This window comes from Metopolophium dirhodum, chromosome 5 (assembly GCF_019925205.1).
Source record: "Metopolophium dirhodum isolate CAU chromosome 5, ASM1992520v1, whole genome shotgun sequence".
Classification (NCBI taxonomy): domain Eukaryota; kingdom Metazoa; phylum Arthropoda; class Insecta; order Hemiptera; family Aphididae; genus Metopolophium; species Metopolophium dirhodum.
In genome coordinates this window covers 33,364,286-33,388,297 of record NC_083564.1, presented here as the reverse complement: position 1 = coordinate 33,388,297, position 24,012 = coordinate 33,364,286, and the positions used below count along the sequence as shown (strand labels likewise).

Below are 24,012 nucleotides of genomic sequence, written 5' to 3'. Positions count from 1 at the left end.
TAGAATGTTGTGGTTAAATTAAACTTAATACATTTTCCTAATATTTTAACAGAAATTATAGAGCTAAAAATATAGAAATACCTATATTATGTTATGGTCCATAGTTCATAGTTTTGTTTCATTTATAATAATAATGCTTTTTAATATACTTTTTCATAAATTAATATTTATTACAGTTGGCTTTTATGATTTGTTTGAACTATTAGTACGTATTTTTTTTGGGAGATCCCTATTATTACAACACCGTTACCAATATGCGTCTCACTGTACCCCGGTTCCCACTACAGATAAATCATAACTTATTACCAGGGCTGTGTATTAAATGCATTTACATGCTTTTTTGCTACACCGGATTCGCCCAAAATCTTATTTTACATAATATTTTTTTTTGGGTTAGTTCATATTAATTGCGTGATTTCATGATTTCTTCGGTTCATCCGTTTAGAAAAATAAATAGGTATATACCTACCAAGTGTGTAAATAAAGAATTTTTTTTTGTAAATCAATTTGAATTATTATTTATTAATTTAAAAATTTTTTAATAAAAACTTTTTCATTCAATATTTTTTTGAATTTGAAGTGCATATTTTGCCTGTTTTTAGTACATACATGCAGACAAATATTTAACACTTTTTCATTGCATTAAATTCACAGCCCTGCTAATCAACTTTACTTCCAATCATGATAGTTAAGAGGACGTTATACCCGCATGTGTTGTCTCCGTCTTACAAGTGCGTAACATAGGAAATTTTACGCTCAGCCAAACACGTGTAGCTCCGTTAATTTAAAAATTAGAGTGAATTGACCTCTTATAAAATCTAAAGGTAAGATTATTATCTAGGCAACCTCATGGGCTTTTTATTATATTTTAATTTTAACGCGAGTTATGAGTATTTTAAAATTGTTAATTTTTTATACATTTTAAAATAAGTACTCATAACTCGCTTTAAAATTAAAATATAATAAAAAGCCCATGAGATTGCCTAGATAATAATCTTACCTTTAGATGTCAAATTGTCAATAATCAACTGCTTCTTCAACTTGATAACACTTAAGAGGATGTCAGACTTTTAGCGCACCATTTATTTCTCTCTCTGACCCACGCACAATCATTTTAGTGTTTTCTTAATCGTACATTTGGTATGCTACGCGTGAATCAAAGATGGAAAACAAATAGTGCGCTGACATCACAACCAGCAACAGGTCTTTTTATTCTATCCTATAAGTCAAGGTCGTAAACCTATATCAACTGATAACGGTAGTTTCAGCCAAAGAGTCAAGTGGCCTTTGCAATTCAAGATCCTTTCCTACGTATTCGGCATTGTTAACATAACTATTCTACCTTTACACTTTTTCTCCCCCCGTCTCTCACAGCTATATACAGGTTCAGCCACTCTCATTCCACACCTCCATATGATCGGTATTCTGTCTATCCATCTCTTCTTCAGTCTTACCTACCCTAACCTTACAATTCTTTTTCATCTTTCCGTTTCATACACCAAGCATTCTGAAATCCTGTTGACCCATTTCCTTATATCCGCCATATCACACACTTCCTAATTCATATTCACTCAGTCTCTAGTTACCTACAAGTCGTCGTACTTGATTATCGGTGAAAATATTTAAATATCATTGAGCTAATTCCCTACTCGAAAGAATTAGTTAATAAAATATCATACCTGACCAATTTTCTAATTTTGAACACGACTTTATTGATAGCCGGAATAGTGTTATACCAGTATAATTACAATACAAATAATTGAAAAGTTTCGGGCGATACATCCCCTGATCAATTAACAATAATAAAAAGAAACCTACTGAAAAATAAAAATCAAAATCTCCTACGAAACTTAGTCTTCGAAACACTGAAACGCTCACACATTTCAGTCTGCTTATGATATATTATTCCCAGTTGGAAATTGTTCACTGACGAATACCATTTCTGAAATAACACGCGTCTTGCAGTAAAATGTTCTACAATATTCTAATGACCTATGCGTTACAGTCTACAGATATTATATAAACCTACCAATAATTACCTAATATTAATTTATATTATACAGAGTTTGTATTTTTAAATGTTGTATTCAAGGATTTATTAGTTTTATTTTTATATCTAACAAAAATTACATTTATTCACAAGTCAGTTATCAACTAGAACTCGACTACAAGTAAGACAGCGTTTGGATTGTTCGAACTGGCGTATAATTTATTATTATTATACATCCTTTGGTAGATAGTAGTAAACGATTGTGGTTCTACGTTACCGAGTTAACAAATTTTCCGTGACAACAAATATTTAATTCAAGTCTAAAAAGTAAATTTAAGCCCCAAAATAATATGAAAACAAACTTACGCATAAAGATCGATTCTTCCAGTGAAACCTAGCTGTACTGCAGCACACGCTGTCGCCGAAGAAACAGCTATCTCCATCCGTCTACATCTCGCTTCATCTCCATCTCTCTCTACATATCGCTCATTGATACTTATCTAGTATAGAATACTAGTATCTTTATGATCTGTAATATATTCTGGTTTTCTATTTCAGGGGGGTTGTGCGATGAAAAATATTGAAATAAGCTAAAAATACATATTTTTTTGGTTTTGAATATGAAAGCTGTGAGATGATCGATATGAATTTCGTGAGAATTCTAGAGGTACTAGAAAACCGAGACGAGTGTGTCGAATGAAATAAATTAAAAAATTGATTAACACAACAATCGGTTAAAAATTAATTTAATTCAATTAATGAGATGAACCTTATTAGATCATTCAAATTGTCCAGAACAAGCCCCCAGTTGTTGGTCGCATGCCAATTTTAACCATATACTAGACCACAAGTTTATAGACATTCTATAATGTATTCTCCTGCCTGTAACACTGTTGGGGAAAATATATTTTTTTAGTAATTAAATTACGATACGAATTATAAATTACGTAGGTACTTGTCCAATACTCGACTACCAGAATTTAAATTAAAGAATGTGATATACCTAGGTAACCTATCGATCGATTCTAAAACAGAAACTTAACCTAGGCACAAATAATATCACAATATCAAATAGTGAAATGTGAAAATTTGAAGAAAATTTCCCTTAGGTATATCCCGTAAAACCCCCCCAAAAAAACGTACGTTTGAGGTGTTCTCTAGGTATGATCTGCTATGTACTTACAAATCATATTAAATAACATTAATCATTATGTATTTTCTTATTTTATTAGGTAGGTATAAAAACCTACCTTCCTACTTATAAAAGCATTGCCTAATCATTGATTTCAAATTTTAAAAATTATTCTACTATAACAATAAATTAACAGTTGTAGGCAAAGTATTATAATTTAAGGTATTTTTCATAATTTTTGCACACCTATAAAAACTGGATTTTAAAAATTACTCTACGTCTAGCGGTTATATAAGTTTGTCTGACAATAAATATTTACATTAGGTCTACCGCTTCAACAGAGTAGAAGGACAAGACTTACGTAATTATTTATTCTTCCGGCGAAACGCGTTCCCTTCGAGTGTATAATATTGTCTAGTGTCGGAGCTGCGCATCTCCGCCAAGGAAAATGCAGCGCACGTCTTCATATGTCCGATCCAAAAGTTCAGTCTGGAAGTATTGAGATTAATGACATTTATAAAAATAGGCACCTAGTTTAATAACCAGAATGGAACGAAATATGTGAGTACGTATTGGAATCGCTGTTCGTCTCAGACGATTGTCATTTGCCATAGATTATTTATAATTATAACCTCACCGTCCTAATCATAGAAAATATATATATGGTCCTAACCGATGGATGATGAATATTTTTACATTATCTTCAAAAAAAACATTTATTTGTTTCTACTAGATGCAAATGCGGTAAATTGAATTCAAATTTATAATATAGATAACGGTTTTTTTACTTGGTAACCATTCATTTATTACTTGGTTTATTAACAAATTCTAATTGATATAAAATAGTAATTGAAGAAAAATAGTTTTATTGATCCCAATACTTAAAAATAATGTTTCGAATAAAATAATAAAAAATGTAAGAAATACCTATTAATTAATATATATTACCTAAATAACAAAATAACTAAATAAATTCGTAGCTTAATAAAATGTCCAGAAAAATTAAAAGTCCAATTTAAACGAATATAAAATAGAATTTAGATAGGTGTATAGGTAGTGTATTCGTTATATTTTGAGTTTCATTATAGCACATCAGTCAATCAGATGCTATTTAATATTTTAAAATAAAAAACTTCGACAGTAATTCCATATTGGCAAGTGTTGTTTTCTATAACTGAAGACCAAAGTTATAGTATCGAGCATAATGGGTACGTAAAAAAATAGAAATATAATTTTAAAAAATTACCTTTATTTAATTGTATTTAATTTTTTTTTAATAAGTTTTTATAATATTGACTTCAACCCATATAAATGTTCTTATTTCATTTTTTCAATTCGTTGATAATATATGAAACGAATTCTTTGCTTGAAAAGCAATGTTTAGAAAATTCAGAAAATGCAGTTTATATTTAAATCCATGGCCTAATTATAAATAATAATTTCTGGTGCATTGATGCTGAAGAGTGAGAGAGGTGCACAATCAGCCAAACCGAAATCTAACATCTTAAACACTTAATATAAACAATTTTTCACACACGCGTCATGGTATGAAAATAAAAATATTTATAATTCATATTTATACCGATTTTCTACCGATTTCTACCGATCTTCTATATTAATAATAATTATAAATATATAGCAATAACAAATCATTTTTGAGTAGCGGCCCACCGGGAAAGTTCCCAGTATCCCGCCGGCCCAGTCCGCCCCTAGTTCATATTGTAACCGAAAAATCTAAATAATCTATTATGAACACAGTTACTTTTTACATATATTATAAGTTAAAATTTGGACGAAATTATACTTTAAAACCAAAAATAACGATTTTAGTTATTTTGTTGTAATTTAAAAATAGTAAGTATTTGCGGATTTATGAAACTTTTAGAGTAAATTATTATAATTTATAGACACGATGACACTTTCAAATGTTATTATTTGGGGAAAAATAACTTTAACCTACTATTGTAGGTGCTAATGTCTAATAGTAAAATAAATTACTTTAATCTCAATATTATTTATTAGTTAACGATGTCTTCGCTCAGAATCGTTTTTCGTTTGTTCGTTTTGTATTTTAATAATTTATACATAGAAATATTATTATTACTAATAATTATAGTAGGTGTTTAATCAATTTAATACTATACCAATAAATTATATATTAGTTAATAATTTTTGAAACATTGTGTTCGAAAAAATAAAAATAAATGTTATTTTAATTAGAGTCTTGTAATGCGTGTATGTAGTATTACACTATTTATATACCTATACGAGTATATGAGTAAGTATGTTATACATAAGTGCGCACACGTCAGGTTAGGCAGTTGACCATTCCGTGAATATTACTTTTATGTGTACATGGTTATACGGCCCTAATCCCTATGATATAGAATATAGATATTAGGTGAACAATAGAAGTTAAGTATGTGACACTAAATTAATAGCTACCTATAACTTATAACGTTGTATTTGGAAAAAAAAATACCAGTTATTAATTAAAATTGTATCTTATGATTATTATCAGTTATAAGTTAGGTTAGGTTAGTTTGGTTTGGTTATATTTCTATAAATTAAACCAAAACATATATATATTGAGTACCCTATAAAGTTATGCACCTATTAATTATAATTATTCTATGAACAGGGACTGAAAAAACGACGACGACGTTTATATCTCACGTATTTTATACATTTCTAGTTCGGAACTAAAATATGCGCCTACAACACTTGGATAGCACATTTTTCGTGACATTAAATATTTATTTTAAGTCTTAAAGTAAATTTAAGCCCCAGAAGAATATAAAAACAAACTTGCTTGAATTATCGACTCTTTCGGCGGAATCCGTGACGTGTGTGAACTGCGACGCCGATGAGGAAACGCTCCAGAATACAGAATTTAGAATATCTTCTTTGCTTATTGAAATTTTAGAATTTTTAGTCGAATGTGTCTTCTTCAACGACTTTGAGATTTGCCATAGATAAATAAATAAATGATAGATATTATACTAGGTACATCAATATGATGAATCCACGGATATAATATAATGCAACTTTTTATATCAAAGAGTTCCGTGTTAAGGAACAATTTGTTCATTGAAATTTGATATGACAATAAACCAAAATAGTTTATAATTTTGATTATAATAATATGATATGGGTATTATTTAAATTATTATTTTCGTTTATCAATTTAATTATTGATTAAGGTGGTGAATAGATATTAGAAGCACAAGTATATTTTTTTAAGAGCATATTGTATTTTATGAATTATTAAATAAAAATGTGATTACTGGATTTTAGAGGTACAGTAAATTCATCAAATACTATAATACCAACTAGATTTCTAAAACTCCAAGTCCATAATTCTAGATTCTGAGCGGATCGATGACTGTATTAATTTTACAATGATGTGTTCTTTATTTTTTAATATTTTTAACTATTTTTTCTTGGTGGTCTGTGTAAACGATAAGTATTCGTAATAAAGATTCAATTTTCATATATAATATTATTTTATAGGCACTCAGTATATGTAATCATATGTTTATTTTTAGTTTAGTTTAGTTTAGTTGTAGGTATTTAGTAAATAATAATAGGTATACGAAATTGTTTTTTCGAATAGCAATTTATTGTTTGTATTAGTAGGTACCTACACCATAATAGGGAACTAAAATTTTGTAAATGATGTACAAATGTATTTTTGGTGTTTTAAGGCTCCTGTAAGATCAATTTATGAGAATCCTTGCATTAAATTGTTAGGATTATTTGATATGAATAATTATTTTATTACATATAGGTTTATTACATATAGGTAAGTCGATCAGAAACTATATTTACACTGAATGTTAATAGTAAAAAGCTATTCAAATATCTATTATTTGTATTTATTTGTTAATAATAATTAAGACTTAAATATTAGCAGTAATCTTGTTCGTTTCACAAAATATTTTTTAATTATTTTTAATTTATTTACATTTATACGTTTGGCATTTATCCCAAAGTTAGCTTTGAATAATAATTCAATGATTCAATTTAATAGTTAAATTATATGGATTATAAAAACCACAGTTTCCAGCTTCTACTACAACATTATTTTATGTTTTTAATTTTTTTAATTCAGTCTGCACCCTGTGTCGTTGATTTTACACGTAATATAATAAAATTGATACTAGTGATGAGTAGGTACCTTATTGTTTAATCAAATTATTTGCACGATTTCAATAAAAAAATATCTATGAAGTATAAACATCCGCATTTCTATTAACTATAAATTCATAAGTGTATGAGCTATACATGTTACATATATTTTTCGAAAAAATTATTTAAAAAAACAAGAATAATTCCTATTTTACGCCTAATTTAAGTCTAAAAAGTAAATGTAAAATAGTAGGTAATAATATGAAAATAAACTTACTCGTAAACATCTACTCTTCCGGTGAAACGTAGCTAGAGCGCCGCCATCGCCGAAGAAACAGCTATCTTCATCCATCTCCATCTAATCATCTCACTCCGATGAACTGAAACTTGAAAGTATCGAAATACTTTATGAAAATATCCTGATCATAATGAAATTTGCGAGTTTTTTTTTTTTTTTTTTTTTTTTTTTTTTTTTTTATTTATCGAAAAGAAAGAGATACATAAATTATTTTTATAGATAACATTTTCGATTATCTATCTCCTTTAAGCAAAGCTTGTGTTGGAGATAGAGAGTTATTAAATTATGTAATATAATTATTAATAAAAGAAATTATACTAAATTAAATTAAGATTTTAAATACATATAAAACTAAATAAACAAATATCAAATACATTTCTAGAAATTGTACATTATAAAAACAAAACTATAAAATAACATTATATTCAAACATACCCGTCTAAAACAAATATAGATTAAAATTATTTACATAACTTAAAATATAAAAGAACTTGATTTAAGGTAAGTTGCACAATAACCATTCATTAATTAATTTTTTTTTTTTAATTTTGTTTGTATAGTATTGTAATTTCTGTTTTAAATCATAATCCAATGAATTGTATGTAGTAGGCCCAAGGTAATCAATGAATTTTTGACCACACGTTGTTTTTACATAATTTACTAATGCATCTAATGCCCTGTGTTGTCTTTTATTTTTGTATAACTCTGTATTGAACCATGTTTTTCTGTTAGTATCTAACCAAAATATTACAATTTTTTTGTAAACCGATCTAATAGGCAAAACCTTAAACTCTTTATAATTTTGATTTGTAGAGCCTACCATAGTTTTTTTATCTAAACAGATTCTTATTATTTTGTTTTGTTGAAGTTGTAATGGCTTTAAATAAATTTCGGACAGTCCACCCCATACTAAACATCCATATTGGAACACTGATTGATATAGAGCTAAATATATATTGCGTAATATATTTACAGGCAGGATATTTTTTAGTTTATAAAATTTGTGGAGTGAAGAACGTAGCCTCATTACTATATTATTTATATGTAAATTCCACTTTAAATTACTGTCAAATGTTACACCTAGATATCTGGTAGACTGGACCTTTGAAATTTTTTTACACATATCATCATTACAAAGTTTGCATTAAAACTTACATTATAATATGCACGGTTTAACAAACTGTCCGTTTATATTAGTGGCTTATTATTTTTTTGTTCACTGAAATCAAAATATACAATACCTATATTATATTTATAATACAATAGTATTTGCCGAAATTATTAGAATTGTTAACCGTCGCCGACGAATTTCGACAATTGACGATTGCCATAGATATTATAATATATATCGTTTATTATGATAAATCCATAGAACTTATATATTATAGTATTATCTAGTACTATCAGTATTATCAGTACCTATACGGTATTGATAAATCGTATGTTCTTTTACAGAAATCTTTGTCACCCGCAATGCACCTATTCTGGTTTTCTATTTCAATTATAGTTCGCATGCCAAATTTAACTATACAAACGGGTCCGTAAGTTTATAGACACATTCCAATACATTCTCCCGGCAGTGTCTATAGACACAGTGTTTGAGAAGTTATATTTTTTTGGTACCTAATTAATTTACAATATGAATTATTATAAGTTACCTATGTAGGTACTTGTCCAAAACTCTACTACCGGGAAGCTATTGGTATTTAAGGTAATAAGGTATAGCCTTACGAAGTTCACGATTTTCGGTGTTTTACGCACCCGTAAACGCTTAAAGTTTACCGAGCTTTAGTATAACAAATTAATTTTTTTTTTAATTTAGGTAAATCAACGTTTTAAAATTTATGATGCAAAAATAATTCTGACACCCACCCATGGTGGATTTACATAACAAGTCGAGGGATGTTTTTGATTTTAATTGTTCGAGCAAGCGCAGTGTGCGAGTGACTACACCGGATATATTATATGAAAATACCAAAAAGTTCAATTAGCTATAATATAACTTAAAAATAAGACTGACCGCCAAATTCAGACTTTTCTGTCGTTTTCAGTTAAAAACTAATGATTTTCGGCAATTAATTTTTGAAATATCGTTCATAATTCGTTGTAACTTGTAATTTATATACCTATTTTAAAAATATTATTCGTGGGTAATTGAAACGTCTATAATGTATTATTATATACAAATATGATAATAAACAAATAATAATAACTCAACTTAACCGGCTACGGTATTAATAATATTTAATAATATCAATATAAGTATAGTATACAATATCCTAGGCTGTCAAATCGTCTCCACTTGGAATCGTTTTTCGTATACAAATATACAATAATATTATATCATTGAATTCAAATGTAACACTATCCATAACAATCACCCACTTGTACCCTACTGTTCAGCAGAGTCACTTCCAAATTTTATTTTTTTTTAATTGACCTCCCTACTTATTTAAATTCTGAAAAAAGAGTTTTGGTTAAGTATATACGACTCTGATGTGCATGACGATTGACGAGTGATATATTTTATAAGTTTAAATGCAACAGATTTAATTTTAATAAAATGGTCATCATGAACGTAATAACACTTTATAATGTGTTATATCCGTTGAATTATTTATGCAAGTTGTAATATAGTTTTAATTAATAATTGGTAACATTTATAATATTTATTACATATTATATTTAATATCTATAAAAGTTATTTATTTAAAATATATTCATGAACATAAACATATGTATATAGAAATTAGAAACTAGGTACAATAAAGTTTTTATGAAATTTGAAATCTGTTTTACTGATCCTTACAAACTATCGTAGGTTGATAACTATTTCCGGAAAAACGTCTGATCGTTACAAAATATATATAATATATAAGCGCACAGTTAAATATAGGTTAGGTTAGGTTGATAATTTGACTGAAACGAATGAAAGGCGTTGAGGAGTGTCGAGTGTGTATATAATATAAACATACGAATTACAAATAGACCGGAATACCGGATGCCGGATTGTATAATAATATTTAGGCATACCTACAGATTCGAAGGTTAGTTTTAAACATCATCGACCAAAACCTCGAAACGACTAATCAAGTACACAGTACCTTCGGCCGTATACAGGTGACGATATCACAACAGCTTTGGCGGCCCAGCGTCGTCGCGATTGTGCAGTGTACACTGTACACACAAATCCTGCGGATTGTTCATCGGGGGGAGTGAGTTCTTGGAAGAGACCGTCGTCGTATATCCTGTGTGCACATAATAATAACATTATAATATTATTGTATACATACACGCACGGACGTACACTCGGCCACTTTATCGCGTTAAGGGTGGCCCCGGATAACACATGCCGGCAGACACTTCTACCCCACGCGCGCACCCCCTCCCCCGGCGACCCCCGGGCACTGCCGCTGCATGTAGCTATTTTTATGGCGAAACACACGGAATTAACACGTTTGGACGCACATCGGTGCGGACGGTTTTACACTCGGACGGACGCGCATAATGGCTCACCGCCTTATGCACACGCAGAGTAACCGGAGATGTAACCAAACCCCATTGTGCCGGTGGAGGTTATCCGCAAAATATTTTATACACACACACCGCGCGAGCCAGTTATAATGGGACGACAGCATAATAATATAATTTCATCAGCGGGCCGTATTTTTATTTATTTATATTTTTCTTTTTTATACTCGGGGGGGTACGTCTTTAAAAACCCAATACAAAACGCGCATCATAATGGATTTACCCTCGGATTTGTCGGCCGATACATTATTATCGTCGCCGGTATTATACTATTATTATTATTATTATTATCGTCATCATCGTTATATTGTATTATTGTATTGTGAGTAGGCATATAATATTATTATATACATATTATAATACACACAAGCGCACACAAGAAAAATACATCTCGGGCGGCGACGTACTATAATGTATCAAGGGATGGATGCACGCGCGCGCGGGCGCGTTATTTAAGGTAGCCCGACGACGAGACCTCAGCTCGGTCGTCCTTTTGTGCTCGCGGACGCCCCCACTGCAGCAGCGACGACGACGCGCGCGTGAGACGCGTCCAATAAGCTAGTGGTGCCCAAAACGGTTCGCCGGCACCGGGTCCGCGACACGGCCGCCGGTCGCGTGTTGGTAACCCGCGGGCTCGTTAAGAAAATCTCTTTCCCCATATACTGCACGCGCACGACTGCGGCACCGTATAATATTATAATAAAATATGCGCAGTCGGCGGGAGCGCGCACAGAGGCTGCTCATGCTGCTGCTGGAAACCGACCGACTGGAACACGCGACCGTGGCGGCGGCGCGGCGTCAGCGGCGGCGGCGGTTTTGCAGATGCTGCGTGAAATCATTGTCTCGTCTCACATGGGTCGTGTCCGTCGTCGCCCGAGCCCGCCAAGTCGTCGCGCGGCCCATCGCACACACCCACCCACCCACTGCACACACTGCACACACACAATATATTTGACATTGCTTAATGTTTATTTATGTGTGCAAAGAATGTATAATATTATTATGTTTATAATAATACGACCCGCGTACACGACGACGTTGAGGTAGCTGCAGGAGAATAAAATCGAGAAATTGATTTGTTAGCATATATATCCATTGTCAACGTGTTTCGATATGGCGCTCTTGTATAATCCAACAACACTATATCCTAAACTTATTTGACTTTTAAATATTATATGATATTATAATATATTATAATTTATACGTGGATTACATGTGTGGATAACATTATATTTCCGTGGTGGCGTTTTTCATTGGAGGAAAAACTGTTATTTTTCATTTCAATATCCAATTTTTTCAAAATTAGAACTTCTCCAATGTTACTTATAAGTCTTAAATTATAGTTTTCTATACTCAATAGAATTATCTAAATATTTAGACAAATGTTAAGTTATTTATTTTAAATTTTAATATCGTAATCTTGAAAATCTAATACAGTAGGTTCCTTGTTAGTAGGCCTCAGAAGGCTAAAAATCTCAATAATGCACCATTTTATTTTATAGATTTTTGAAGTTAAATATTTTATGAAATCGGATATTTAAACAAAAATAACGATTTTAGCTTTTAATATATATTAAACAATATTAATTAACTTTATGTGTTATAAACACAAAATTACTAACACATTTTCATATTTCATGATTTTGAGGTACCTATACCTATTTCGTAAAATGTAATTTCAAAAGTATTAAAAAAAATTTGGACTATATTTTTAATTTGCTGGACAACTTATGAGAAATCATGTACAAAATTGTCAATTTTTTTACTCATAAACAACATTTTATCATACATAAATTGACAAAATAAACTAAAAGAAATCGATAATGTTCGATGTTTATAAATATCAAAGAAAAGCCAAAATATTTTTTTAATTTATTACACGTCTAGAAAATGTTAATATAAATACTGGTACAAAATTCCAGTATCTACAGTTATTCGTTTTTGAATTTGGGACATTAATCGATTTTGTCAAAATCTGGTTTTCTTCAAAAATTCTTGTTATTTATCAATTTTTCTTATGGTTTCCTGATTAATTTATTTAACACTTGTCATTATAAATACATTTATCGTTCCACTCAGAATCTAAAAAGTCGGCTTAAGTCTGAATCACACTATAAATCATAAGATAATTAACTGTCACATACTCACACAAATTTTTCTATAATTATGAATAACTAAATCATCATTTATGAAACAAGAGTATCAGACAACAGGGCAGTCGGCGCAGACATATAACGTGAATCTCACTACTTCAAAAATGACTCCACATGTAATTTTATATTTATAATAATTAATAATACTTATTAAATCCGTTTAAGCTATAACTAAACTGGTATACCACAAATTACAATGTTATATGTAACTGTAGGTAATATACCTATATAAAATATAACACTTAGCCAATACGGCAATATAGGTACCTATACTGATTTCTGTTATTTTTGATTTTGATAAATTTATTTTACTGTACAATACAGCTTAGTTATAATATATTATTAACTATTATAGTACAATAGTTAATAGTATATATTATACTGATTTCTGATAATATTTACAACTATATATTAATTTAACAAGATTAAAATAATAAGTAATAAAAGTACAAAGTACCTACTGTGTTTAAGAGGACGCTACACAGACGTTTGTTGTCTCAGTCTTACAAGTGCGTAACATAACAAATACTAACTACGTTCACCAGATCACTTGTAACTCTGTTAGTTTAAAAATAAGAGTGAATTTACCTCTTATAAAATTTAAAGGTAAGAATGTAAGATTATTATCTAGGGCATTTCGTAAGATTTTTATTGTATTTTAACTTTAAAGCGAGTTGTGTGTGTTTTAAAATGGAAAATGTTTGTACATCTTAAAATATGTACTCATAATAACTTGCTTTAAAATTAAAAACAAAAACAAAAAGCCTATATTAGTTATTCATATATTATATAGTGCCGGTTGGTATTTTTAAATATACCTAATTTTTATTAAACTATTGTCTTAAAATACACGTACATATATTATTACAACGGGTACTATTTATAAAAAAGACTAAAGAGTAACATACTCACAGCCAACTGCAGGTGTTTGGCTGTAGGGGTTGGCCATTTAATACATAATAATATAGTGTCTATTAAATTAACAAAGTGACGAACGTGTTAGGTACTCGAATAGTCGGATTGATACCAGTCACGTACATAATAAATAGGAACCCACGCGTAGGTAGACGCGCCGGTAAACAAATCGAATAAGGTACGTGTAGGAAATATAAAAAATAATAATAATTATTACGTATAGGTATAACTGTGTAAGCAATATAAACCGATAACGCATAGCAAAAGGAAGGGGTTAAAGCGGTTTTATATCTTATATTATGTGTAATATATAGATGATAATATATGGAAATTCGTAAACCGTAAATAAGGTACTTGTATAATATTTATTATAATAAATAGTCGTGTTCAAACATCCCTGCTCGCCATAACAATATTATCCCTTCCGGTGTCCGAGAGAATAGTTTAAAAAAAAATAATAATACGCGTCTTACAATAATAATTAAATAATAATAACAATAAAACATACTAACAAAACGTCACGGCGGGGGACTGTGGTGTGTTTGGCCAAGGCGACAAACGGAAATCCTAAGCAAACAACAATATTATCCCCGCAGCCGCATTCGTCCGCGGAATATTTGCGTTTCGCCTTTACCCGTTTTAGTCGGGTACACCGTCGTACTGTCGAATTTGCGGTGGTACGATAGTGGGCAACAAGTAATAACAATAATAATAATAATGACGATGATAACAATAAATAAACAATAATAACAAGTAAATAACACAACACATGGGAGGAGGGGCGGCGTTGGCGGCGGCGAGCCGCTCTTCGGATGCGGTGACGGGTCGCGCGACGGTCACGAGCAACAGGTCCCCCCACCACAGCGGCGGCGGTCTGTCGTCCCGCGATAGCACCTGTGCGTGTGCCCGCCCCGTGGCTCGCGCGCGCGTTTGATGTATGCGTGTGGTTGTGCGCGCGTGCATGTGTTGCGCGCGTGTGCGTGTGTGTGCGCGCGCGTGTGCGAGTTCGAACGCGCGCGAGACCGTCTTCATTCCGCTGGTTTTCGGCACGGAAGCGCCAAGTGACGACCGCGTCGCGTCCACTCTTCGGCAGCAGCTCGCACCGACACGCGTCGCCACCCGGTGGTCCTCCGTCTCGTCCGTATCGTGCACACGCGCGCGCGCGCTCGAGTACCACTCGCAGCACCGACGTCTGCAAACTTTGTGTTCCGCACCGGACGATTTTATTTTCCGTTTCGGTCATTTATCGTCGTCGTTTTTACGTTTTTTCAAGTATCGTTTTTTTGAAGAAAAAAATAACCATGACTTCCGGAGTAGCGGACGACGATCCGCTGCAGTCGCAACGCTCACCTCTGGCCACTGATGTGTGCAGCCAAAAGAAGATAAACGAAAACAATCGACGGGTGAGTTGAACACGATATTTAAAATATATACTTACGTTGCGTTCTATAGATTAATCCATAAATAAACCGCGATCGTCACTGTGGGTTTCCGGTTGTAGAATATAAAAAAAAATTACGTCATTTTTTTTACCCTGTTACTATATGGGCGATGATCGGACAGATATCTTACAGTTTTGGTAAGTTTATAGATGTTGGGTGGTGTGTAAGAACTAAGAAGTATACTACTACTCTAAACAAATTAAAATAATTCGTGCCTATTTAAAACTTTTTTACAGTTATTATTATATTGTATTTTTATATTTTAAAACGTAAAAAAATGATTGCTCAAGTTGGACATGGTTTTAAATTTTGTTTATTTTTTAAGACGACGAATACAATTTTGCGATTTGACTTCAACAAGCCGAGGGGTTGTCAGGATTAAATAAATATTATCAGACATTTGAATAACCGCCAATAACAGTAATATTAAAGTAATAAGTAATAATAACTATATAACTACTATAAATAAACAATAATACCTACTAATAACTTTACGGAGTAACAATAACAATTGCAATAGACTATAGTTCAATGATTAAACAAGAATTTTATTTTTCAAAACACATGATTTTGTTATAAGGTAAATTATGTTTTTATGAAAATTATAATATTATTTTATTATTTTTACTACTTTTTTATTTTTTTTAAGTTCTTATAATATATTTTACCAGCTTTACTTATTTACCAACATACTTAGTTATACATTACTTTTTTTACATTACATTATCTAACCTTTTTTAATGTTTATGAATTATATAAATTAAGATTAAATCCAATAACAAAAAAAAACCATCGTTACATAATATTTAAACATTGAAACGTTCTTACACTCAAATAAAAACTTAAAAGTATCACTGTATTTTACTTTATATTATAATATAACAATAAACGTAATTAATTTGTGACGCCGAAAGAACGATTAATCTATTTGTTTATTTGTCTTCGTCAATTTTTTTTTTTATAATTGTATTTGACATAAACAATCTATACAAATTAGCACGATAAGTTTATATGACGATAGTGGTAGACTGGTATATGACATGAAAGGTATGAATAAAGTATCCACCCATTAGTGACTCTTGGCTAGTGTCTGTAAAATTTAAATTCGAATTTTATATCGATGTTTTTAAAAAAAATTATGAACCAAGATTATGTACTCAACATGATTTACATTTATATTTAATAACTTTACTTATAAAATTATTTGAGGGCGGCCAGTCTGCCAGAGTGGGATATTTAAATAAGTACTAATGTACTATTGTAACAAAAAATGTAAGTTCTGATTTTTCATATTTAATTTGTTGATACGTATAAATTTGTTTGGTATAGGCAACTTCTTATGCACACGTGTCATAATATACATTCATTTTTTGGATACGGCACTCTTGTAGTTCACAATTAGAACATTGTTGAATTTTTTTTTAATGTACACAAGAAGACAGGGATAAATCTATTTTTACTGGTTTTTTTCTAATAAAACTGGAATACAGGGATTCAATATATTTCAATCGAATTGTAAATAAACCATGGCGTATCAATCTTAACTGTTTCAATAAAGTGACTTGAGAATTTGCTGACTTATTAGAGTAAAAATTAATTTAAGGTATCAATTGTTATTTCTAGAGCAATAAACCAATCATGGAGAAGAAAAGAAGAGCAAGAATAAATAACTGTTTGAATGAATTAAAGACTTTGATCCTAGATGCAACTAAAAAAGACGTAAGTATAAATAGCAAAAACAAAAAAAAATTATAAAAATATATAAACATGTAAAATTGTTAATGCCATTTTATTTTATAGCCAGCTAGACATTCGAAATTGGAAAAAGCAGATATATTGGAAATGACTGTAAAACACTTGGAATCTATGCAAAGGCATAATGTAGCTTTATCTGCTGCCACGGAGTCTACAGTAGCCAACAAATTCAAGGCCGGATTTACAGAGTGTACAAACGAAGTAAACCGATTTCCTGGGCTTGAACCTCATGTTAGAAAACGTCTCATGCAGCACTTAAACACATATTTCAATAAAGAAAGTGGTAATAACAATCCGAAAGTTATTTCAACATCTCCAGAAACATCAAATCTGCAATTGCATTTGGACTCTAACCAGAACGCTATACTATTGGGCACCACTGGTTCAGCTTGCGGAGTCCAACTGGTTCCTACAAGACTATCCAACGGTGATATTGCTCTAGTTTTGCCATCTAGACCTACCGAAACATCACCTCCGCCACCACCCCTTTCTATGATTGTACCAACACCGCCGTCCACTCAATCTGATTCTTCCGATACTGAGTCGCCTATGCCCGATAGACCTTTATCGTGCTATTCAATGGGCAGCACAGATGATAGTACAGATACATATAGCCAACCAGAACTGCCCCTAGCACTGGTTACCAAACACAGACGAGATGACGAACAGTCAGATCTAGAACAGCCCTGGCGGCCATGGTAGTAATAATTTATTTTCCGATTCAACGCAGGATACTCTCATTAATTAAGTGTTTTTATTTTTATCTTCCAAACATGTGTATTTTTATTCGTCAATTTACATATATTTGAATATTTCTTTGTGCCATACATTTTAAATTATAGAAATTGTTTAAAGTAGAAGTAAAAGGCTGGTAGCGCATAACTATATTTTAATAACTAATAAGACAGCTAATATTTATGTTTTTACATAATAATTTGAAAAATCCAATAAACCGTTGAACATTTTTTTATAAGGTTTTTTTTAACATTAAATTGTATTACAGTAACTCACTCACCAAGTTATTTAAACAAAACAGGGTTCGTGCAATTACTATGTTAATTTAATTTCAAGATCAAATATTAAAATTGGCGGGCATTAGTGCAACATAATATGTTATCAGTGTTAACGGTTAATTCTTATCCAATTATCCTACTTGATTAATGCATAACATTATAATAATTATGTTTTTATATTTTATGTCCAATAGTCTTTACTTACATGGTTACATAATATGGTTTATTTATCAATTGTATTAAAAGTTCATTTAATTTGTATTTATTTATATTTAATCATCTTCTTTATAGATCAAATACTTAGCTTAAAGCTTTAATAATAATAATGTAAGATATTTATAGAAGTGTATGGCTTTTGAGTTAAATGACTTAAAATGTGTAAACTATATTTTGTTTTTGTTAAATTATGTATGATTGTAATTTTGTATTATGTATTATAAATAGTAAATTAGGTAAGAAAAAAAGGTACATTTACAGCAATAATTGCATTGTCTTCCATTTTATTGTATCTCAATGGGCTTACCTGTTATTTACATGTTACTTTATTTTAATATTGTGTTATTCAATTTTATGAAATATATTGTAAGTAATATTACTCGATGTTTAAATAATACAATAAATTATGTTATTATAAATGATAAAAACATGTATAATTAATAAGATGAAATTTAATATAAACATCCTTTATACATAAATATACGTCGTATAACGAGAGCCTGTCGTTTGGGCGATCGGTCTAGCCTTTTCCTAACCTTTTTTTTTTACCTGAAAATGGATATACCGTTTGGGCGAGTTACGTATTTATCGCGCTTGAGCGTATAAAATAGACAGTTTGGGCGAGTATAGGTAATTGGTACTAAGGCAGTGGCGTCATTTGGGGGGGAGGAACTGGGGCATTTGCCCCAGTCTAGTATTTACATCAACCTTAAGTCTGCACATTTGCCACACCCCTTCCCCACCCTTAACCACTATAGCACTATGCTATAAGAATCTGAGTGAAAAAAATTTTGAGTTGGAAAAGCAGTGAAAAGTTGCCCTAGTCTAATAAAAACTGAAATGACGCCACTGTACTAAGGTACGTTACCAATCGAAACTATACATTATAGCGTTGTGCTTATTGGCGTATTTAATACAGTGGCGACTCGTGCCTATGTGTGCGCACACCACATAGAGTAATATAGATATAATAGTAAAACTGTATTTTATTTAATCTATTTAACTGTACTTATTTATAATATAAAATTCAATTTTAAAAACATTTGATATTCGCTTAAACATGACAGTTGTTATACTCCTAAAATGTAGTCGAGATATGCAATAACTACACATCAACTAGTGTGCACTGTGCAGGTCTGTCAGAAGACTGTCGGTCTGTGTAAATACTTTCGGGGGTTAGCAAATAAAAGGGTCACTAAGGTGTGCAGCAACTTATACTGCTGCACACCTATAGTTGCTTATCTGTATAGCAATGTCGCCGTATTGGCATTATTTTCTTAACTCCGCCAGTTATTTTCTACTTTTCTATTTTTTTCATTCAACAATTTTGAATTTTACAAATATATATTTTTTAAGAACTTTTGCAATAATTGCATACCATCTGCTTTAAAAATCACGAGTCACCACTGTGTGCACCACCAAATATTTTACCCATGAGTCGCCACTGGTTTAATACCTAGCTGTTGTATGATAATATTTAATAATGTTGGCTGTCGTGTTGTAAACACCTACTGCATTTCATTAAATATTTGTAAGTTTAATTTAATTTAATAGTGGATATTAAATTGATATTATTGGAAAGCGTTGTGTTGTTTATATCGAAAAATTAAGTGTACCGAGTCAAATAAACTCTTTTCAAAAGTATTCCGATACTGACCTTAGTCTGTAATGTTCTGCCTTTTTTATCTTGGTGCTTACTGCTTATAAACTGTATCCAAAACAAATTTTTTTTTTTTTTGACGCATATAAGGAAATTACTATATAAGGCTATGACCAGTCTTATAATGTGCTTCAGTTTTGAAGTAGTATTCAAATACTTTTAGTTTCTAAATGGCCCGATGATAAATCATTGTGTACAAAAAAAACGATTCTGAGCGGTCCGTCAGCCTATAAACCTAAAGATATTTTATTATATATATATTTTAAAGATAGGTTCTTCTTCGGGTGAAAAAACTATACATATAGGGTCTATACCCTTGTCCTACACCCCCATTAGAACTCTGTGCCCCACCTCTTATTTACTCACACAGTTACACAAGCTATTAGAAACGACCGCGATGGTTTGAAGTATAGTATTGAATTATATTTTAACAAAAACAAATCGCAATCATTATATACATAATAATAATAATATTTAAAATAATACTGCTAGATTTTATATTAACTCATAGTATGAAATATGTCGATACCGATATGATAAAGTAGAACGGCGTGTGAATAAGTTCGTGGCAGGCGGTATAAAAAGCTTAGTCTACATAGTTTTAAAATTTCATTGTGCTATTTGTGCGTGATGTAAATAATAATACGCGTAAAATAATCCTAAAATATTAAAACTTAAAATTTAAAATATTTTTAATAATAATTATAACCACAAATATTGAAAAAATTTTCGTGATTTTGTCAAAATTTTAACTTCTAAAGTTCTAACGATTATTGAAAAAAAAGTATATCCATATGTATTTTTAATATTTTTAAATATGTATAACAACTTATGAGGAATCTGCTATTCAATTTTCAAATCTTAGGTATTAATGTTAAAAAATTGAAGAATTTCTAAGTACAAAATAATTTTAATAATTTTCGTAAATTACTGACGAATTTCGGTACACCAATTTTTGTTTTGTGGTAATAATTAAAAAATGTAAATACCGTGGACTGAATTTTCACCAAAAAAAATTTGTATTATCATTTCCTTAGATATAATATAAATATCCAAATTCAAAATAATTTGGATCTTTTTGTTTTTTATTTATAGGCAATGTATGATAAAATATTTGTTCCTACGTAAAAAAGCTTAAAAATTGAATGAAACGTTACTCATACATAAAAAATATATTTAAAATACATACCTAGTCACACATTTTTTTTTTACGTGTATTGAGTTAAAATGTTTACAAACTTCGTTTGAACCACAAAAATATGTGAATTATTTTATTTTTTTTTATTCGTTAAGAAATAAGACATTCCTAACCTATGCTATCTACATTTTTGGATATTTACAGTATGGTCTTAATTTTTTTTTTTCCTTTTTTGACATGATAATAATAAATACATAGGTATACATGACAAAGTTATTATGGTGGTTTAATGCCAAGCGTTATTAAAACAATTAAGTCGTGAGGATATGAATTATTTTAATAAATTTATAAAACTTGTAATATTAATAACTATAGGCCTATTTTTTTTAGCGTTGTTTGGACATTTTTATGGTTTGAAGGTATTTTTTGTATATTTTAAAAGAATAAATAAAATGTAATAAAAACTTAGCTTAAATTCCTACAAAAAGAAAATTAAATATAGATAATTTTTTTTACTAATATTTCTGTTTTAGATTCTCAGAGGAACGAAAAAGCTAGTGGTTGTACAATGATGCTTTTTTTTTATCCTGTTAACAAATTTTCTACCACAAAGAGTTGAGATTCATAAAAAATTTTTCTTTTTTAATCTAAAATTTGAAAATGTAATATAAGATTATCCATAAGTTTGTCTACTTTTATCAAAAAAAAAATGTCTACAAAAAAGTCAAATTAAATTTTTATGAGCGTTTGAAATTCATATTTTTACAACATTTGATATTCACTCGATTTCTCACGTAACGATTTTCTTATTTTGTTTAATTAAAAAACGAATGACTGTAGACTCTAGATACATGCAAATTTCACTGAATGTTTATATTAGCATTTTCTATACACTATAAAATTTATAAAATAATTTGACTCTTTTTGTGCTGTTTACGGACATAGTCAGTTTTCAATTATTTTAGTTTTTTTTTCTATAAATATCAATAAAATTTATTTGTTGGGTAAAAAAGCGTGAAAATTGAATGCAAGGCTCCTGATATATTGTTACAATAGCAGTTGAAAAATATTAAAAATACATTAGCACAATTTTTTTTTATAAGCATTTAAAGTTCGAATTTTGACAACATTTATCAAATTTAAAATAACTATTTTCAATTTTGTAGTTAAAAATTTATAAAATTTAGGATTGAAAATTTAAAACAAGGTTCCACGTAAATAGGTTATATATAAATTACTTTATTAACAATAATAACAATATACTTAGTAATATCATAGGCTGACTGACCGTTTTCGGTCAGAATCGTTTTTCTTATGCAATGATATTATATCATTGAATTCAAATTTACCACCATCCATTACAGTGACCCACTTGTCACCTACTGTATAGCAGAGCGACATCCACTTACCCACCTTTTTTATTTTATTATTGTTTGATGATTTTGTAATATTTATTTCGTTATTGGTTGTATAAAATAGAAATTAAAAGAAAGGGCGATTCCAAGAAAATCAGAGCAACAAGTAGGAAACTCTTAGAAAAATCAAGTTTGAGCAGTTTAAAGATCAACCAAAGTTTTTCATCCATTGTGACTCAGTTACAAAGTAATTGAAAACAAGTAATGGGTACATTATACTCTGTATTTATGATAAATTACTAAACACATTGAAAATCTTAAGTTGTTTACTGATAAAATTGAAGTTGAGTAGAGGACATGCAACCCTCATTTATCAAAACTTTGGTATATTTAAGTTTTTACATTTTGTGATGATGAAATGGCCAGAGCTGATCAAAATATAGATTTCCCGGGCCTAATAATTGCCCCAGTCTGTCCTAGTCACTGAATAATTAAAATTTATTTTAGTTTTGTATTTTATAGGTTGTTTTATTTCCTTGGGTTTTACTTGCATTTCTGTATTATTTTTTTGGAGTTAAATATGTAATAGCCAGTAGGTAAGTACTAAGTAGATTCAACAAACAATTCTAAATAACTGTTGTAAGTATACCTATTTAAATACAACGCGATGTACAACTCTAATAATAAATCGTCTATGGCCGATTATCCTACAAGAGACTTATAAAAGTAAATATAATAATATATACACTGTAGGAAAAAATAGGGTCTGCGAATTTAAATAGTCATAAAATAATTATTTTGTTATTACTTGACCTAGGTGGTCAAACCTATAAGTCAAACCAAATCAATATACACGAAAGCAACCACAAAATATATTTTCCTTTGATTAGGCACCTACTTAATTAACACACCTCAAAGTTATAAATTCTTCATTTAAACAATTTTCATAATAATAGAGCCGTATATGTACAAGATTAATCACCGCAAAATATTTGCAGGTACATTGTCATTATGATAAATGTGGTTTGTATAAGTTACTAAAACAAAATTAATAACCTAGCAACATAAATTTTAACGTAGGATCATATTGAAATATTTATTAATTAATACAACAATTATTATAATATTGTCATAAAAAAAATGCATTATAATAATATTATAAAACCAGTGAACTAGTCCTTGTGTCTAATTTTACATGAATCCTTCGATTATACATTCACAACCGTTTACGATTTGCAGATAATATGACAACATGGTGTACGAATGTACGATACTGTTTTGAG

The 24,012-nt window shown here is 30.1% G+C and overlaps 2 protein-coding genes across 3 annotated transcripts in view; one reads left to right on the top strand and one right to left on the bottom strand.

The window, feature by feature from the left end:
• The window catches only part of LOC132945345 (uncharacterized), a 71,045-nt gene extending 55,994 nt beyond the window's left edge, over positions 1 to 15,051 (bottom strand). Inside the window, exons 1-5 of one of the 2 annotated variants that reach the window (XR_009664551.1) lie at positions 14,663 to 15,051; positions 10,585 to 10,799; positions 8,707 to 8,770; positions 7,531 to 7,639; positions 3,484 to 3,611 (exon numbers count right to left, since the gene is read on the bottom strand). Coding sequence is in view for 1 of the 2 variants with exons in the window: in XM_061015058.1 (XP_060871041.1) it covers positions 7,531 to 7,611 (81 nt within the window). In the remaining variant the exon portion in view is untranslated. The remainder of the gene's footprint in view (positions 1 to 3,483; positions 3,612 to 7,530; positions 7,640 to 8,706; positions 8,771 to 10,584; positions 10,800 to 14,662) is intronic. The other variant, XM_061015058.1, reaches the window with a different exon arrangement.
• A 54-nt stretch (positions 15,052 to 15,105) lies between these two features.
• Positions 15,106 to 18,268, top strand: LOC132945343 (protein hairy). Its single transcript, XM_061015057.1, has 3 exons — positions 15,106 to 15,553; positions 17,216 to 17,311; positions 17,393 to 18,268. Exons 1-3 carry the CDS (start codon positions 15,452 to 15,454, stop codon positions 18,047 to 18,049), a joined length of 855 nt encoding a protein of 284 aa, XP_060871040.1. The 5' UTR covers positions 15,106 to 15,451; the 3' UTR covers positions 18,050 to 18,268.
• The last annotated feature ends 5,744 nt before the right edge of the window (positions 18,269 to 24,012 follow it).